At 37.5% G+C, this 20326-nt stretch overlaps 1 protein-coding gene across 1 annotated transcript in view; it reads left to right on the top strand.

Moving 5' to 3' along the window:
• The window catches only part of CSMD3 (CUB and Sushi multiple domains 3), a 551595-nt gene that overhangs the window by 384150 nt on the left and 147119 nt on the right, over positions 1–20326 (top strand). Inside the window, exons 28-30 of the mRNA XM_016224286.2 lie at positions 6210–6401; positions 12264–12402; positions 15605–15792. Of these exons, the coding sequence (XP_016079772.2) occupies positions 6210–6401; positions 12264–12402; positions 15605–15792 (519 nt within the window). The remainder of the gene's footprint in view (positions 1–6209; positions 6402–12263; positions 12403–15604; positions 15793–20326) is intronic.

The raw sequence follows: 20326 nt of genomic DNA, 5'->3' as shown, positions 1-20326 counted from the left end.
GAGATATGATATGTCACCCCCATTTCCCAAAGAAATACTCTACTCTAAGGCTTAGAGAGAGAGTTAATTTGTTCAAGGTCAACTGCTAGCAATGCCTGGAGCTGTGACTCAACCCCACATGTGTTTGGAAGGAGCTCTGCGCCATGTCTGGGGCCTAGCATGTGCTTAGTAGTTATAATTACCATGCTGTCATTATTATTTAGATACATGTATTAATATGCTAGAGGAAACAGGAAGCTTTTAGTTATATATTATTAGTTCCAGTGAAGTTCTGCTGTTTAATCAGCTTGTGCTCCTGGTTATGCTTCCAAGAACCACATCTGAGGCCACACTTTGAAAAGCAGGTGATTCATACAAGTGAGGCAGGGAGGAGAAGTGAAGGAAAGCTGGCGTGGACACACCCATTTCAGAGGGACAGTAGCTGTCCCTGGCCACAGTCATTGTATCCTGTAGGAAGGTGGACTGATTTTAAACTGGAACTTGAAAGAAATACTTTCGTGGAAAGTCATCTAATTGTCAAGGAAAACAACTAAACTTAAAGGGAATGTTACAGACTCTATAGGTCAGTAAACCACTACTTTAGGCCTAATTTGGCTCCTTCAAGTCTCTTCCCTCATGTCACCCAATCGTTCTCTTCATTCGTTCACTTGAGGAGTCTATTAAGGACCACATACGAAATGCTTTTCTCAGTTGCACCTTCCCATCACTGAGGCAGATCTGTTTCATAAATGCACCCCCCCCACATATGCCGTACGTTTCTGTCCCTAAACCTTCCTCCACCGTCCACGTTTTTCTGTCTGCTCCCTTATGCTTCGGTCTTGCTGATTCTTACAGACTCAGCACCAAGACCTCTCTTTATAAGGCATTTTCTGACCTCTGAATAAAACATTTTTAATGTTTATAAAATATCTCTTTATAAAACATTTTCTCACCTTTCTTTATTAAACATATTCTAGCCCATGCCCCAGGCACCAGCTTCAGTTATTTCCCAAATAAAGATGAAAATAAATGGTTCATCAATTCATTGTCATGGAGATGTTTGAATTGTGTGATCTTTGCTCCCCAAATATATTTTGTGTTCCTTCGTCTCTCTAACGTTTATGAAGAACACAGATTATGTATGGGATGATCACAGAGTTTATTTTACATCTCTAAGATAAGTTTTGAGAATAAAAGGGGAAACTATTAAAAATTTATCTGGACAACAGGCCTAAGCAGGACAGTTGTGGCCAAATCGCGACGAGTCGTTTCAAGTGTCCGACTTTCATCCTGTCCCCACCCTCCCCACCGTCACAATGCGCGTTCCTGTTCTGAGCAAATAGCTGTGGCTTATTGGGTGTCCAATAATAAATAAAAAGAGGAAAAGAGTCAGGCAACAGTAGCAGATCAGTCTTGAGCGACAAAATGCAACCAGCGAAACGTATTTCACTCAACTGGGCGCAAAGTGAACAAGACTGAAATGTAGGTGGCACCAACCTCACAGTCGCCATCGAGCGCCTGCCGGCTCGTTCTTCGCAGCCTTCCGTTGTGCTTCTCGGGGCTACAGCCTGCAAAGCACTTTTGCTTCATCAGAGCTGCTCACGCCTGACGTTGCGCCTCCTGCCGTCCTGTGTGCCGCCCTTGCCTCTCGGCAGCCAGCCCCTCCGTCCCCGGCTTAAACTGTCATCTGCGTGTCCCACTTCAGTGCCACAGGGGGGACATCTGGGCGTCGCATGCTGTCATTTGCCCACAGAATAGTTGATTTGGACAGAGTGCTTTCTGTGCTCTTCAGTCTTTGACCTCTCTTAAGGATCCTGCCCTGCTGGGTAATACAAAACACCAAGGCCCGTAGTTTATGCTGTTTAAAATCCCCGAGGAAACGGACCCCTTGGCCACGACCCGGGGTGCCTCCCAGCCTCCAAGGAGCGCAGTGGCCCGGCCTGACCCCCGTGCTCCTTCCCCCCGCCTGCGTCGCTGCCGTCGGCCGGCCGCCTCCTTCCTTAGCGCTCCAGCCAGGCTTCTCCCCACAGGCCCACCCGGCTCCTGTTTTAAAAATACGAATCAAACGTCACTCCCCTGTTTAAAATTCTTCAATGGCCACACAGTCATAAGTTCAAAACTTTGGCATTACACAGAAATCCTTCCCAAGCGGCATCCCAGCCGCCTGCCAGCCTCATCCCTCACTAGGCATTTACGCACATCGGGCCGTTCACACCACGGCCGCGCCCTTTCTGCCACATTCCTGCTGCTTTGGCAAACCCTCTTCCACATCCCTGGGCCACTTATGTCCACACTCGAAATCTGTGAGTTCGTACTCATTCCCCAAGGCCCACTTCTAGCACGGATGCGTCCCTCCTCTGTCCCCCCACGCCTGCCCTGCTCTGGCACTGTGCGTGTGACCGCAGAGGGCCCGTGCGCCCCGGTGCGCCCTGGACGCCCCTGCCCGCGCCTGTTGTCCCGGCACCCTGACTGGCTTGGCATTTGGCCTGCTTTTTCCGTTTGTCTTAAAAAACAAAGTATCATTATTAATCGTTCTGTTAAAATAGCTGAAACATACTTGTGTCCTTGGAAGCACATTACAACATTGACTTTGAGGTTTCCTTTGCATCCCAGGCACAAGTCCACTGTTTCCCTCCCGAGCTGACGGGAATGACTGTCATGCCTCCATCTACTTTAACCCGACTTGCCCGTCATTAGGTGTGCCCTTAGAAACATAAGGGAATTCCAAAGATAGCCACATTACTGGGTCGCTGGCAGGGTAGAGGCCTAATAATGATGTTGAACATTCTTTATAAAATTGATGGATCTTGTACAAAGCAAGGGCTCCATCAAGGTCAAAATTCTCCTGGGTGAAATCCACCTCTAGGTTACCATCTGCATTTCAAATATTTTCTGATTGATTTGACTCTGGATGGGATTCCCTTCCAGGTTAAATGTGCCCATTACCCAACTTGATTTCCTTATAGATAGTGAAGTGAAGGATATGGTGTCATTTCTTAGTCAATACAAAAATATAAGGTACTAAAATTGGAAGAGGGGAATGTAAGGCCTTGTGGATATCAGATTTGGACCATGACTTTTCAGAAGTCTCCTAATATTGCAAAAATATATAAAACTACTTCATCTTTAGACAAACTACACAGAGAAGTAAAATCTACTGTTTTTTAAAAAAATTATTTCAAAATTGATATTTTCTTAAAAATTCTAGTTGTTAGACTAGGACTTTAGGGTTTTATCGGATACTAAATCAGGCAGGTAAAATATTACTCTGCCAATTTTATAGATTAGGCGGCTAAAATTCAGGGAATTTATGCAACCTGGTCAACCTCCCTTTCTTACTACAGTAAAGACTAAAATCTAGTCTCTCCTGCTTTTGATAACATTATTTATTCAATAGTAAGAAATTCAAGATTTTTCTTTTTTGAAAGATCTTGAGATATAAAAAGTTTATACCAGAGTCAACTTACTGAACAGGAAGGATCCACAAGAACTAATAAGTGATTTTAATGTATTTATTCTTTGTAATACAAAGTGATGCAATAAAAAAACTGGAATGTTAATTCGCCTAGATTCACCAAGATGATAATTTAGGCATTATCTCTGATTATCTCAAGCTATCATCTATAATTTATTTGAAACCTATATATACATGCACTAGTTAGGACTGTAAAATCTGTGTTAGGTGAAGTGCATATTTCCAATAAAATTACACTCTAAATTAGATAAAAATAAATATAAACTGAGAAGTGAGAAGTGTATTTACCATATCAGTGAGTTGTAACAACGGTGAGAACTCAGTCATATTCTGTAATTCTTAGTACTGTTTTGTTCTGAAAACATCCTCAGGTTATCCAGATAGATTAAAGCAAATTAAAATGTAATATTAATGATGTTGCAACATACTTGTAATAAATGTTTCCTACTGTCAGAAAAATATTGAATTGTAAACAAGTCTTCAACATCCACTGAAATGTCAAATTATATTTTTGGTTATTCATTCATTTTTTGACTTCACAAATATTTATTTAATGAGCTATTTTTTACTATTGTGGAAGACTCTCTTAATTTTCTTACATATTAGGACAATTTAAAGGACAAAGCTTGATTTTATAACATCATATTATTTAATAACTGCAATTAACTCTTTCAGTGAATTTACATCATTGGTGAAGATTGGAGGCAATACAAAAAATACTTAGGTAACATTAACATAAGTTTTCTCAACTAAAGTAAAAATTCTTTTTTAGTGCATGCTTGAGATACACTTATTAACATAAGAACAGCATATCTTATAAAATTGTTCCTGGTCTATATAATAAGTAGTTATCAAACTGTATTACTCTGCTTGTCTGTCTGTTTTCACATTCTCAGTCATGAGAATTATTAAGAAAAGTTGCTATAGATATACATTGTTTTGGTAGAATAAAAGGAGTTCCATTTTTAAAACAATGGCAAAAATATGCTAGGATGACGATTAACACACACACACACAGAGAATATCATTTGGCATATATCTGGCTTAAGTGTGGCCTGTATAAATCTAATTTTATTTTTATTATTCTAATACCTACAAAAATAAGCTTTATCTTTATTTTCTGTTTCCCTTTATGGTGAAATATCAGCAGCAATACTTTTTTGTGTGTAACTGCCCTAAGTAGGTGCGTGATGTTGGGCAAGTTTTTTATACCCTTTAAGCCTCAATTTTCTCATTGGGAAAATATGGATAATAATAGTACCTTAACTTCTCGAGAATCAAATGAGATACAGCTCATAGTACAGTGTGTTTTTTTTTAAGATAGTGCTCAATAAATGTTATATATTAACAATATTAACTATTCACATAACTCCTCTATTTATGTAACTATGACCATTGTCATTTCTATGGAGTAATCAGCTAGTGTAAGGAACAGTGCCTGCAGCTGTGTAACAGACCACACTTGATGATTCCTCTTGTAGACTAACCAAAATATAAGCAGACAGTCCTTTTTGAGGGGAAGGAAAGAAGGAAGGAGAGCTATCTTTTATTACTAATTTCAAAAGGTTTTTTAAGTTAAATTCAAGCTATATTTTGTCACTTCAAGAATGTTACATACATTTAGTCAAACAGTATGTAACCTTTGGGTAGTGTATTTTTTCACTCACAGATTCCCTTCAGACCCATCCAAGTTTTCATGTGTATCATCATTTGTTTTTATTGCTGAGTAATACAGGGGTTGGCAAAAGTAGGTTTGCAGTTGTTCATATGGAAAATACAATAATTAATAAAAAATAACAATACAAGAATAAACTGTGTTTTGTGTGCTCACAACTGTAAACCTACTTCTGCCCACCTTTGTTCTGTGATATGAATTTGCCACAGTAAATTTAATTGTTCACCTTTTGAAAGGCATTTGGGTTGTTCCTAGTTTTCAGCTACTACAAATAAAGCTGCTATGAACATCTGTGTTCATGTTTTAATGTGAACATAGGTTTTATTTCTCTAGAGTAAATGTGCAAGTGTGTGATTATTGGATTCTGTGGTAAGCACATGCTTAGCTTTGCAGGAAACTTCCATACTTCTTTTCAGAGTGGCTATACCATTTTACATTCCCACCAGCAATGTATAAGTAATATAGTTTTCTCCAGAATCTTGCCAGCACTTGGTATTATCTAATTTTTTACTTTAGCCAATCTGATAGGTATGTAGTGATATCTCATTGTGGCTTTAATTTGCATTTTCCTAATGGCTAATGATGCTGAACATCTTCTCATGTGCCATCTGGAATCTTCTTCATTGAAATGTTTTTTGCTTAACTTGTAACTGGATTTTTAAATTTATTTCTTCTGCCTTTTTTCTTTTTCATAGCTGAGTTTCAAGAGTTCTTTATGTATTTTAGATACAAGTCCTTTGTGGAATATATTTCATGCAAACCTGTTCTCCCAGCCTGCATCTTTCTTTTCATGCTCTTCACAGTGTCTTTCACAGAGCATCTAATAATTTTGAGTAAATCTATTATTTAGCTACTAGAATGTCATGCCCCTTCTTGAAATAACTTAGCACACAAATTACTTAACAAAAAGTGTTTTTAAAGTGTTTATTGTACAGGCATTAAAAAATTGGCTGAAACGTTTTTTAAGTTAATTTTCTAAAAGCACATAGATATGTAGAAGGCTCTAAACAGTAATGCCTGGAACTTCAAAAGTGATTATGGCATCATCAAGACTAAAGGTTTGTTTCTATCTTTTGATAGGTTCTGTAGCCACTGCGTGTCGTGATCCAGGTGTTCCCATGAATGGAACTCGAAATGGGGATGGACGGGAACCTGGGGACACTGTTGTCTTTCAATGTGACCCAGGATATGAGCTTCAAGGAGAGGAAAGGATAACCTGCATTCAGGTAGAAAATCGATACTTCTGGCAGCCCAGCCCACCAGTTTGTATAGGTATGAATTAAAGAACAATTAAAATTTTATGCAAGTATAAAAAATGGTTATAAATGGGCATTGGTATCATTAATTAAGAACAATAGAATAGGTTCTATATGAGAGTATAAGATTTCAGAGGCTAATGAACCTCCAAAAAATGTACAATGACCCTATTTTTAAGATCATTATTTTTACCCTGAGGTTCAGTTCCATAATTTTATTAGATTCTCAATGGTTCTAAGATCCTTTAAAGAAAGTTAAGAATTCAAGCTCTTGAAAAATCCTGATCTTTCCTTATCTACTATACAAATGCAGTTATCCACTGCTTTTACTGTTTAAAGAGTGATTTAGACTCTACATTTTAAATGAGCCATGTTGATCTCGCCTCTACAATGGTTATTTCTTATAAGAAAGAAAAGTTTATTGGAACTTACGCCTGACTTTCAGAGCTTTGACTTTTCATTCAAGTCATGTATTCTGAAAGAATTTGATGATTTAAGGATTTGTAGCTGCTTTGTTCATACTTCCAACTATCTGCTTTCAGTCTCTATTCTCTGTTCTTGAATCCACAAGTTAGACTCCAGAAGATTGAGATACATATTATTTCTCTACTGGGTCTGAGAAAAAATTAGAAGGATGTACCATCTTTAAATAAAAATAAAAATAGTGAGAAAACCTGCAATCTAATCTTTGTTTCAAAATCACATTGTTAACTTTTTTACATTAGAACTGGTGTCATCTTGAATTTACAATACATTTTGAGCAAGGTATGTTCTCTCTATTCACAATCTTATTTCTTTATATACTCTTCTTCACTACATTGTAAGTAAGTTGAGAGAAGATTACATAGCTTGTTCATCACTGTATTTCTTATACTCGGCACAAGCAAATTTAACACACTTAGAAGAGAAAGTCTTATTTTCTTTATTTATATCCAACTCATAAATACATTTAAATAATCATTTTACACTGATTTTTAAAAAATTCACATGGTAATAGGTAAAGAGCATTCCATAATTCAGTCAGAAGTGAACCAATTCAAGGACTCAATTATTTAGATTCATTGTACCCCATCTTGTAACTTCTTATACAAGAGTTTCAAACTCAAAACTTATTAGTCCTTCATTTTGTTGTATTTTCTTAAACATTGAAGATTTAGTAATAAAACATAATAGAGACGTTCCATGTTCTTATGAAACTACTTTCTAATGAAATAAAACTGAAAAAAATCAGAACTTTCACATCACATTTTTTGTATTTTATATGTTGGCATTTTAAAAGCACTTATGCACAAAACAAAACACATTCAATAGCTCCTAAGAGCCAGGGAGTAGATAGACAGTTCTAGACTTTTGTGGAAAATGAAGCAGATGATAAAAGAAAATCATATTAAAGAGACTTTAAAAGCATAAAATAAGAGCATAGCTTGAACCAGTTCAGATTGCCCCATTTCTCCCTCTAGACTTTATTATTTTCGTTTACACCTCTTCATGTACCGCTGCAAGATTCTAAATCATCAAATATCAATTAATTTATGCTTACCGTAACTTAAACTCATAAAAGCAAGGGATAAATATTGTTAAGAAATATTTTTAAAGAAAAAAAATAAAAAGACTGAAATAATGAAGTTTCTGTTTGTTTGTTTACTCAGTTGACCTAAAAAAATTCCAATTAAATTAAAATGCCACATTCCAATTAATTGGAATTTAACTGGGTATCTCGTAAAGAGAATCTTGTGTAAAGAGTGAATGACAGAAAAATACAGACTTATTGTAGAAATTTTTGCTTCATTGTCACTCTTAGGCTTGGTTAAAGAATGCTGCTTATTAGAATTACTAGAAGGAGTCTATGATATGTTTTTCGGCTTAGAGTTCTAAAATATTGAACAGCTTTTTACTGAAATTCTAGTACACACTAAAATGCAAAACAAAGAAAGAGTTTTGAGATAGGTTATAAAATTCCATTTGTAGACCAGACTTTCGCTAGCAAGTTCTAATTCTAGAGAAAGAAAAAAAAAGTTGAACACTAAATCACCTTCAAACTGATTGTGGAAAGTTTTTGTGTGGATTATAGTGCTGGGTATTATTTTTTTGGTAGGAAAAGATAACTTGAGGAGAAGATATGCATTAGAGCTTCTCTGAGGAAGAAAATAACCTAAAAATAAAATGTCTGAAAAACTGCTAAAGCTGCAGAAAGCTGACCTCTGAAACAGATAAGAGAGAACTCCATGATTGGAAACACTATGCCAAAGATTAAACCCTGAACTTTTTAGAAACTCCATAAGTCTATGTCTCAGCCCCTGGAGCATGAAGCGTTTTGCTTGCATGTAGAAGTAGTCAGCCTTAGAGAAGTACCAAACAGAAGGACGTCTTCTTTCAGAGAGTTAATAGAATTCACCCAGCAAAATGGACAGTGTGACGATTACTTTGACATTGCCAGAGGGAAAGTAGCAGTACCCGATATGAAGGCAAATAACAAAGACATTAGTGTGGGGGCGCTGCTGAGCAGACAGTGAACACAAATATAACTGAGGAGTGAAAAAATTAAGAAGACTGTAAAATAGTAGTTATCAATAGTTTACTGCACATCTGCCTCACAAGAAACTACACTCAGAACAAATTATGAATGTCAGAATTTCATGGAACCTAACTGGAAATTTAAATCATAAATCCATTTGACTTAAGGAGACTCTTATTCTAAATGCTTTATGAGTAGATGCACAAAAATAAATATGCATTTTTCAGATAGTATTAAAGTTTAGTATATTTAAGGTAAAGAGACTTTTCCTTACTGAGTGTTTGGAAAATACAAATGTCAGATAATGTCAGTGATCGTCTCAATGGCTTAGATTTTCAAAATCAGTTACAGCAATAAAACATATCAGGAAAACCTGGATAAATCATTTAAATAACAGAATTAAAATAATTTTAGAGGATCTTATACACAAATAATAATGTAATCATGGAACATAGCCAGTAAGATACTTTAAAATGTATGTAATACATTTTTCTATATATTTTCAGAAAGGATACCCATACATAAGTGTATATATGAATGTGTGCATGTGTATAAAATTTCTAACAATAAAAAGGACCAATGTTCTCTGTGAAAAACAAGGAAAATTGAAGCAAACAATGCTCTACCCTGCCCCCCCAAATTACACATAATCCCACCATTTTACCATGTGAAAAGAAACGCAAAGAACATTTTGCTATCATTTGTGTCCATATGTATATATACATGTATTTGCTATTATGCCGATTTTCCTTTTTTTTCTTCAAATTCACATAGATTTTACAAGTTCCAAAGGCAAAATATGCTGTTATTTTAACCAAAACACATAGCTACAGATTAGATTTGTACATCCATCCGTAGTCATCTTAACTACCTTCTTAATCAATACAAAGAGCCACTAGCAATTTCACAAATATGTGTGGAATGTATAACATGTACTGAACCTCAGATATAAAGCCACATATAAGATACAGGCTTTATATTATAGATTAGTGGTGAATTCAGACACCTGAAAGGAATATTTAAATAAAATATGGTAAGGGAAATATTGGAGAAAGGCAGAGGTTGCTATGGATACCAAAGTGTGTTGGAGACAGTTTCAGCAGCGCCCAGGCTGGAAATTTTCAGGAAAACTTCCTAGAGGCAGAATGAATCAGGCTATATAAATATAGAAGGGGAAAAGACATTTCAGGAAAAACAAATAGTGTGGGCAAAGGCGTGGAAATACCAGGAACTATCAGCAGCTTCGTGATATTTGAGTGTAAATTATGTGCCTAGAGTGGCGATTGAATCAACTGGAAAGATTGCAGAGGTGAGGCTATGCAAGCTGTCCCAGAGCTGAGGCATTATCTTCTAGGCGGCATGAAACAACTGCAGAATTTATGCGTGGGCATAGTATGTTTAATATTTCCACCAGGGGAAAGATGAATTGGAGGCTGCTAGAGGCATGGGAAACAAGGAGCCGTTCTGTAATTCTGGAGGCAGATGGAAAAGCTCAGATCTAGAAATATGGTAGCAGGCAGAGAAAGAAGAGATAGGTTGAAAAATATCTCTGAGGACCTATGAGGTGGGCTGTTGGCACTGCTTTTGGAAGGACTGGATACAAGTACGCGGCGAAGGAAAGGGAAGAACTTTACATCTCTAGCTGGGAACATAGGTGAGTGATGGTGCTGATGGAACAACTTAGGAGCGCAGAAGGAAAGCGGCCTGGGCCGAGGGTTGGATGCATCGGGTGTTCTGCGTTTGATGTACCTCTAGGCTGTCAGGTAGAGATACCCAGCGAGCACTGGGGCGTATGACTTAGAATTAAGCTGAGAAATCGGATGGAAAAGGTAGGAAAAGGGAGTCAACAATTTTTTAGTTTAAAAAAAATTAAAAAGCAAACGTTAGTCATAGGGAACTTTGTTTTATTTTTAGGATGAAAGGGACTTGAGCATGTCTGTGGACAGGGGATGAAGCCAGAGAGTCAAGGAGATACATGAACAGGGGTTCTGGAGAAGAAAGAGGGATTGCGTGAGCAGGTTGGGGGTGCTCCCCTGCTTAATTAGGAGGGACTCTCTGCCCTGTGCTTGTAGAGAGAAATGTTCAGGAGGCCCTGGAGCTTGAAAAGGGAGGACTGCAGAAAGCTGAGCTAGTCTACGTCGCCCAGTTATTTGTAAGATGCCACGAAAATACACAGGCGGTGAGTGTTCTCCACAGAGCAGGAGCTGAGGTCACCTGTGGCAACGGGCGCTGAGGCAAGGGGAGCGCGGGGCATGGAGAAAGGTAATAGCGGGCATCCGTACTTTAGATGACAAAAATTGCCAAATTTATCGATAAATTTGCATAACTAGACTTAGGCAAAATAACAGGGGTCTGCGGTGCTACCAGAACCAGAATTTTCCTCCTTCCCAAACCAGTTTTATGCTGTCGGAAGAATCAGAAATGCCTTACTACTCAATGATAAAATGTACCCAGGAAAACAAGACTATTAAAGGAAGAAGGCGGGATGTGCTGCTTCTGCGTAGGAAATGCCATGATGTCATGCGAATCGGCTGCCTCTCGTTTAGCTAGAGCCCCACTCCACGCAGGGTCCTCGGGATCTTTATTTCTCTGTCTTTCGGAAGCTGCCAACTCTGTGTATGTATTCTGATCATAAGCCGTGTTTAACAGGCCTCAACAATAATCCCCTGAAGAGTCTGCCCTCGGAATTTCACAAAGAAGTTTTTGAGCCTGTCCATCGAAGTGTTACAGAAACCTTTGGGGCTGCAATAATAATTGTAGCAACTTGTCCATTTTCATTAACGAGTTAGGCAACTGGAATCTAGGAAAATCCTAACACTCAATGTAAGAGTCTTTTATTGTAAAGTGCTGTGGGTTCTGAGATAATTATCCATGCTCACTCATTAACTGTATCAAGGGCTCTTCCTCCATAAATATATAAAAAGGTACCATGAGGATGTAAAAATGAGCCAAATGTCATATATCCTATTATTCCACTTATTATTAGAGGTTTTGTTTTGCCTTGCTTTGTTTCTAACTTTCCTTGTAACCTTCAGATTTTTTTAGTAACCCTGGGGAAACCATCCATACCCTCTTCTCAATGCTTTTCTTGTACATAGAAAAAAAAGAGGCATAAATATATATGTAATTTTCCTTGTCTTTTGAAGCCAGTAAAAGGAGCTAAATTCAATATATCCATGTATGTATGTATTTAATATTAGTGTTTTTTCTTGAAAAACAATGCAGTATTCACGCATTGAGTACCATAAAAAGTCAGGTCTATACACAACCTCCTAAACCTTTTCTAAAAAAACTGGTTTCACAAATATTGATAGCTAATAAATTCTGTAAATCACTTAAGGGGTTTTGTTTGTTCATTTAAAGCACCCTGTGGAGGCAATTTAACAGGATCCTCAGGCTTTATTCTTTCGCCAAACTTCCCTCATCCGTATCCCCACAGCAGGGACTGCGACTGGACTGTCACTGTCAACACAGACTATGTCATCTCCTTGGCCTTTATCAGGTGAGTGCCTGCACATTTCCACATTTAAAAAATCATTTTGCCATTTGCTTTGGCATTTGCTTAGACAAATTTTTATTTCTATGCATGACAATTTTATTATTGTTTACTAATTGCAACGCTGATACTTTGCAATGGGCAGCTTGCAAAACCCTGTATAATAGCAGAGGTGCCAGTGCAGTTCGAGGGCTAGAGGCTGAGCATCTTCCCCAGATTCCGCCGTAAAGGAAACACGTTCAAGGTCGAGTGGTTTATTGACTCCCCTGAAATGTGATCTCTTTATAACCTTTTCTCCCTCCCTGTACCTGCCATCACTGCTTCAAAAATTCAGTTTTTCCTAAACTTCAAGATGAAAAGGTCAGTACTTCAAGGATTTTTTTTCTCCCCTGTGGTATCAGCCAAAATCTTTTGAAGCGTCTAAAATATCCATGTGCGCAGCAGCACCTCTGGGCTTGGGGAGACAGTCGACTTGCCGCCCTTCCTCACGGTCTCTCCTTAAGTCCAGCTGACGAAGAAGAACGATGGACCCTCCTCCTATTTCTCAGCAGAATTGTTTCATGACAGGACTTTACGTGGGAGTGTTTTAAAATTCACATTTGTTGTTTATCCCTGGAATTAGATTGCAGGGTTAGCTTAGGACTGAAGCGGTGGAGAAGGTAGCTTCTTGTGAGAAAGGGGGCAGCTGAGTTTGAGCCCCAGCTCTGCCACTGTCGTGGGTGTCACCTTGGGTAAGTTATTTGAATGAGCCTCTGTTTTCTCACATGGAGCCAATAGCTGCGATCACAAAGCCTGGCCTACGTCTTCCTCTTAACATTTCAATGGGAGTATTAGGTATCAGCAAATCCAAACCCTCCTAAGTAGAAATGTTACTAATCTCAGTGTCCCAGACTGATGTTCGTGGGCTCTAGTAACACAACGCCTCCTGCTAACTGTTAAACCTGCTTGGTGGTTATTATGTGAAACAGCAAGCTTAAGTATGCATTTCTCGAATATGTTGGAGCTAGGTGTTGGTCTTTTTAAAAAATCAAGATAGTTTGAATTCATGAAAATTTGAAAAAAGTGTGAATGTATGGAGTTTTTATTTCTATAATTTGTAATGATACTTTGATGATTGGTAGTAACAATCAACAATGATAATGTTACTGTTATGCCAGGACCCAGCTATATGACAACCTGTTATTCCCATTTTTACAGTTCAGGAAATGGCAGTACTGACATTAAAAGTGATAAAATGTATGACGCAGGGCTTAGTTTACTTGTACAATTATTCTAGTTAGTAAATGAGTGGTAGAAGGCTGTCGTCCATGCAGTGCATGACCTAAATTTGATTTCCAGCTGTTCTTTATTCGACCTTGAGGAGACCACTGACGTTCTTAGTTTACTCACTGGGGAAGTGGAAATGATAATCCCTTCCCAGTACCACAGGATTATTGATAAGACCTCGTTAATATTTATGAAGGTGCCTTGTGAGATACAATGGACTACTAGAATGTACTCTCTTTTAAGTTTTTCAGGAAAAACAATCATTATAGCTAAGAGTCAGAGATTTCCTAGAAAAAGACTGTTTTTGTTTTATTTTCATTTTCAAAGAAGTTACAAATCAATATTTTGAAGTTTTGATTTAACCCCAAACTAGAAGTTTAAAAGAAATGTACTGCAATCCATTCTTAAATGGGCTTTTGGCCTTCAAGGGTAGTGCACACCACTGTAATATATAATTTACAAAGCACTTGTTTCTAGTGATGCTCCCAAGAGTGAGATAGATCAGGAAGTCGTAATTCTCATGAAATCGTAATGTTGAAGGAGATGGAGTTCAGAAAGGTTGTGTTTTACCCCAAAACAAGGGCAGTAAGCAATAAAATAAGGTCCTATTCTCCAATTTATGCAAGATTACAGCAAAAGTTACCAAAATTTAGACCTCATATCTACTGAAAAGTTTTAAGAGCAATTAGTTGAATTAGACTTGCGAAGCTAGTGAATAAATAAACACAAAATATAGCAATGGGGGGGTCCCCTGATTTTCTCCCGGCATAGGGCCCCTTATATAGGGAAAAGTTGGGTCCTCAGCATTATCCCAGCCTTTCTTCCCCAATCTTTATACACAGGTAAGCTGGCTGGATTCCTCTCCCTCACACATGCATACATAAAGGGTTAGAATTGTGGAAACTTAAACTATCTCTCACCTATGAAGTTTCTTATTCAGACACAAGGGTGATAAAACTTTTAAAAATAGTTTATCCACTTATGAGTGATCAACAATGGCAAGCTCTACCGGTTGTATCATGAATTTGTTGGCTTTCTTCAATGACTCAAATCCATTCTTTCTCTGCCACAATAGGAGCTGAGAGAGACAAATGATTGTGTACCTTCTGCATCCTAAACATTTGGTTCTATAATAATTATGGGGCAATTCTCATACTTCTGAAGGTTTCTTAGGCAAATTTAATATGCAAATTTTGCAATATTAAAATATTAATTTGAATTATTTACATGCTAAAGTGTTTCTATTTGCCCATTGCTTAATTTTGACAAATAGTATTGGTTTGATTTCTCCTACATTAAGTTCTAAAAAGAAGGAAATATATTTTCAAGAAATTACACCTAATACATTGTGCAGTGTTTCATTTGCAAAATTAAAGTGCAAATTTATATATCAAAATTTCCTTTGAATCTGATATGTAGAGTTGACTTTTAAAACAGCATAACTGCTTATAAATTTTGAAATTCAGGGCAAGTAGTACCACGGATAAAGAAAAGAGGTTGAATTTTCTGATACAAAATATCTGAGTGGAAAAAAAAATAAAAATAGATATTGTCCTCCACAATTTACTGATATAAAGTAACTTACATAAGGATATATAACTTATCAAGGGCAGAAGCAAGGCTTGAATCTACATCTCTGGCTCCAAATCCTACACCCTTTCATTAGTTAAACTGTTTGCGTTACAATCATTTGTATTCCCTGCAGGCGTGATGCCAACTTAGAAATAGTTGAAAATCAAGATGTCTTTTCTGTGTTTCACTGCTGACTTGATATTTATATTCAGTGTGTTGTTGCCAGGCGAATTTTCCAATTAACTTATTTTGACAGGGTTTGTTGTTATTTTTAAAGATATCTACTGAATTCATATGTGATAAGACTTAAGCTTACCATAGTAATAATCATTCCACTTCTCTCTCTTTCTCTCGCTCTCATTTTTTTCAGTTTTAGCATAGAACCAAACTATGACTTCCTGTACATCTATGACGGGCCCGACAGTAATAGCCCCCTAATTGGAAGTTTTCAAGACAGCAAGTTACCCGAGAGGATAGAAAGCAGCTCCAATACCATGCACTTGGCTTTTCGGAGTGATGGATCCGTTAGTTACACTGGATTTCACTTAGAATATAAAGGTAATTGTGAACCCTTGATTTTAGCATCATGATTTAAACTGCAAGTATTTTATGCAGGAGGATAATTTTGTTTTGGCCGTTGTCAGTGGTTACTTATCTGTGCATTTCTTAGTGCAGCCTACCTGCAATTCATCTCATAGAAGAGCTCCGGCTTCTATCAGTGAGGAGGAAATTAGCTTTCCCTAATTACCACCAACGGAAATGTATCAGCAAACAAATTAGCAATTAGTATAGTCTGAGAGCTGGCTGAAACCACAAAATAATAAGAAAAGTCATTTTTTGGGAAGCTGAAGATTCACTTACATATCTTTTATTCAGAGACTCCTCACAGTGATAAAGGGAACAAAGTATAGTGATAATTATGTTTCAGATAATATCTAAAGAATTTTAAATATGTCAAAATAATTGAGTCCATGAAGGACATACTGATAATTCATCTCAAGTTATCAATTGAGTTCTCAAAATACATATTTTTGTTTTGTTACTTACCACTTGCTTTTTTTTTCATTATGAAATACTTTCAATAACTGAAAATTACACAGAATAATAAAATAAACTTCAAAATATCTACCGTCCAACTTAACAAACCTTAACATCGTGCCGTATTTGCTTCAGATCTGTTAATTCTTGTTTTAAGAGATATAATATTGCATATACAATTAAGCACCTTTTACAGTTCCCATGGGAACAGGGGATTGTCTCTTGAGGGCTATCAAAAGAAGTCAGGATAAATTCCACAACTTCACATATCATGGGTTAAGGCAGACTTTTTTAGGGAAAGAAAAAACTTACAAGTCAGTGAGATACAGATCTTGGAGTCCTCCGAGGCCTTCATCATTCCTTGGAAATGCATGCCAGGGTCAAGGTATCTGCTGGATGGACATGGACATGCATTTTTCTGATGCAAAATATCTGAATGATTTTATTCCAATGAGAAAATTGTGCCCTCTATGAGTCTCTCATTTTACAGAGCAAAGTAAGAACATGGCCACATCACAGGGAGAATAGACAAGCTGCTTGGTACCAGGCAGTGAAGATTTGGGGTGCTAGCTCTTCATTGGGGAAATGCTAACTGCTCCAAACCAGGGGACAAGGGTAAGTTTAGACCTTGTGATTGTGAGCTGGGAAGCATTGGTCTTACAGAGAGCCGAACTTGAGCACTCTGTCGGTCTCTTCAATTGGAAGACGCTCCCCACGCCATGTATCAGGACCCAGTGAGGTGATGATCCAGGTAAACCATGCTGAGCACCAAGGCCGTTTGAGGCACCTGTAATTTTTTCATGACAGTAGCTTCCTAATCCTGTATTTGGTGCTTGCCTTTTCCATGTGTGAATGCTTATACATATTTTTATATTTTCTATCATGTGCACGTCTTTCATCCTATATTCATAATTTTTTTCATTCCATCATGTACATATCCTTGTGAAAAATTTCCCCTTTACATTGCATTTGAGACGTATCAATGACAGAGACATGGAGATTTAGTTCATTTGTTTCTTTATGATCATCCATCATATGACGGTATCACAGTTAATTTATAAATTATTCTGATGGACACTTAGGTTGTTTCAATTTTTCACTATCAGAATTGAATCATGATGAAATGAAAATTCTTTTATATACTTCTTTCAATATATCCATGAGTGTCTTTCTAAGATAAATATGCATTATCTCTGTCCTTCCCATGAGCAGGGATATTTATAAATTATATGCAATGAAAATATTAAACTAAGAGCACTATGAGATAAGTATTGCTATCTCTCTTTTACAAATGACAAAATTGAGGATCAGATTGTTAAAATGAGTTGCACAAGATGACAAATTATTATTACCAATTGGAGTAAAGGCAAATAAAAATATAAGAGTATAGGCAGAGAAAAATACATAATCATATCTTGAACTACAATCCTTTTTGGACCCAACAATTACTACCCCTGTCATCCTTAGCCACTACACCAATACCCCCTTACACACAATTCCACCATGAGGTCCTTTTTTACTTTTAGTTTTAAATCTAGATGGATTTCTTTACGATGTTAGTACTGAGTTCATACTCCCCAAATCCAACTTAATTTTCTGTACTGGTCCCCAAAACTCATTCATGGGAAAATAGCATTCCCCACTTCTGGGCCTCTAGGGTCTGTCTTTTCTTATCAGCCTCCAACTTCCTGTCCTTATTTCAAAACATTGTTACTTCTTTAATTGACTAATTTCTTAAAGTTAATAAACTGGTCCTTGTGTTTCATTCTGGCATAGACAGACAAAGATCACAGGATTTTCAAGATAAGATGTACACCCCCAGAATGAACTGACATAAACATGGAGGCCTTCAATAGTAAAACTGTTTCTATCGTCATTTGTAATACATGTCACATACCTTGACTTAAGCATGTTCATTTCTGTTAGCTATAAAAAAGTAAAGCATTCAAGTCCTGACTCACTCCAAATAATGCTGGCAGTGGCCTTTAAGTAGAAAGCTATAGGTCCAGCACCCACCTCTATTATAGCTCAAGCCAGAATCTAATTGCCATTGTTTGTGTTCATGTCTATCTTTCCATTTCCCCTTGAAGGTAGGCACTAAATCGTAATTTTGTTTGTGTGCAAATACATAATAGTTGTGCAAACGAAGCATTTGAACAATGAATGAGTGCTATATCCACACATCAGAAGAACCCAAACCTGCTAACTTGGATTCTGGAAGAAATATCACTTTATGTTTACATAAAGCAAATGGTAGAAATGCTCCAGTGGAGTTGACAATCGTAAATTGGAGCAGAGAAGTAGAAGTGTGGGGTGAGGGGAAAATGTTTCACAGATTTGAAAGCAATGTCCCCAAAGAGTTTAAATTAGGACGAGTCTCCACTTATTTCCTTGTAATTTCAGTGCAGCACAATATTAAGAAATTTACAGTCGAATAAATATGCAGAGTTTAAACAGTGCTTTCATTTGCATTGTTTAAATATTAAGAACATTTAGGTCATAATATTAATTCATGTGTCTTAAAAATTATTATAATATTTATATGAATATTACTCATAGTAGTGATACTTGTATTCTTATAACAAAATACATTGACATTGATGAAGGAGGGGGGCTGTACACAGTTTTGTGCTACTTGAAGAAGACCTGCTCGCAGCTAGTTGGTGTTTCAGCTGGCAGGGGATGTCAACTTGTAGGCACCAATATGTACAGTGGTAAACTCATGAATGGTTATTTATATGTGGAGTAAATTAGCGAAGCACCTTAACAATATCATGTTACTTTCTTAATTAACCTATCAGTTAAGATATAGAGTCACTTACTACATTTCACCTTCACTCTGAGATATTCTGGGGTCAATCATTTCATTTCCGTTGCAGCAGTGTTTTCCAAAGTAAAAGAGTACAGCTTGTATTTATTCCCACAAAGCACCCGGGAGATAAGGCCCTATGCGAACCCTGGGTTTTCCAGCAGGGAGGGCCCTGGGGACCGGTTCCGATCAGATGGGGGGACAGCAGCACCTGTACACCCCCAAGCGAGTGTAGCTCTCGGGGCCTGAACTCATTCCCAGTAGTGTGTAAACGTAACAACGAGATAAATGAATCTGCTCAAAGTGATGCTAGCAATGTAAAACTGCTGCACAGGCCACACTTTTAATTTGTTGACCATATTTTTTGTTCCTCAAAAATGAGGATGTTTGGATGACAGTTCATTGATATGTCACTGAAACTTTTGGGAAAACTTTGAAGAAGAAAACGCAAGCTTTTCAAAAGATGAATATTAGGCTGTTAGACATGTCAAAGAGATTGATCCTTTAAAAAGTGATTTCAATCCCTCCATTGCCCTCAAGGGATTTAGCTCAATTTCATGAAGGCCGGCTATAAGTGCTAGGTTGCTGTTCTGCCTAAAAATTATGTTGTGTTTTTCTGCTTGTTTAAGGCAGGGCTCAATGGGAGGTTTTAGACTTCAGAATAAACCAACCAACCCTTCCAACACTCAAGCCCCATTCCTGGTGGCGAAATTTAGTACTCACCCTGCTGGATCTTATCTGAAAACAGTGTTGTGTGGATATCTTATCTGGGAAGATATATAGCTTCTTGGATTGGGAAACAATTTTTACTGTGAAGCCTGAATATATATAGTACATGGGGTACAAATTGCGTGTGTGCACACACTCACTTGGGAGATCAAGTTTTTTAGCTTTGGATTGACACTCAGGAATTGGGTTCACTCCATTTGCACAGCCCAGTACACCTTCTCCCCTCCCAGCCCCCCATTTCTCTCTGACCTGGTCACCTCATTATCTCTTAATGTTCAGTTTGTATGTCAGTTCTTCAGAGAGGTTCCTGAATGCCTCCACTTTTGTATTACTCATCGCAATTACTAGCATTTATTTAATGTATTTCTTAATTGACTGTAAGTGCCATGAGGGTTAGAATGTTTTCTGATTGTCTTCTGCTATATTTCCAGAGTTGGCTGGATAGTGGGCTCTTAAGTATTCGTTGGAAAGAAAGAAGGAAGGAAAGAAAGTGGCCTTCTTTATTCCTCTGATGTT

Source organism: Miniopterus natalensis, chromosome 16 (genome assembly GCF_054644295.1).
Source record: "Miniopterus natalensis isolate mMinNat1 chromosome 16, mMinNat1.hap1, whole genome shotgun sequence".
Classification (NCBI taxonomy): domain Eukaryota; kingdom Metazoa; phylum Chordata; class Mammalia; order Chiroptera; family Miniopteridae; genus Miniopterus; species Miniopterus natalensis.
Note: the sequence above shows the minus strand (reverse complement) of the source record. Positions and strands in the feature narration are given on the sequence as shown.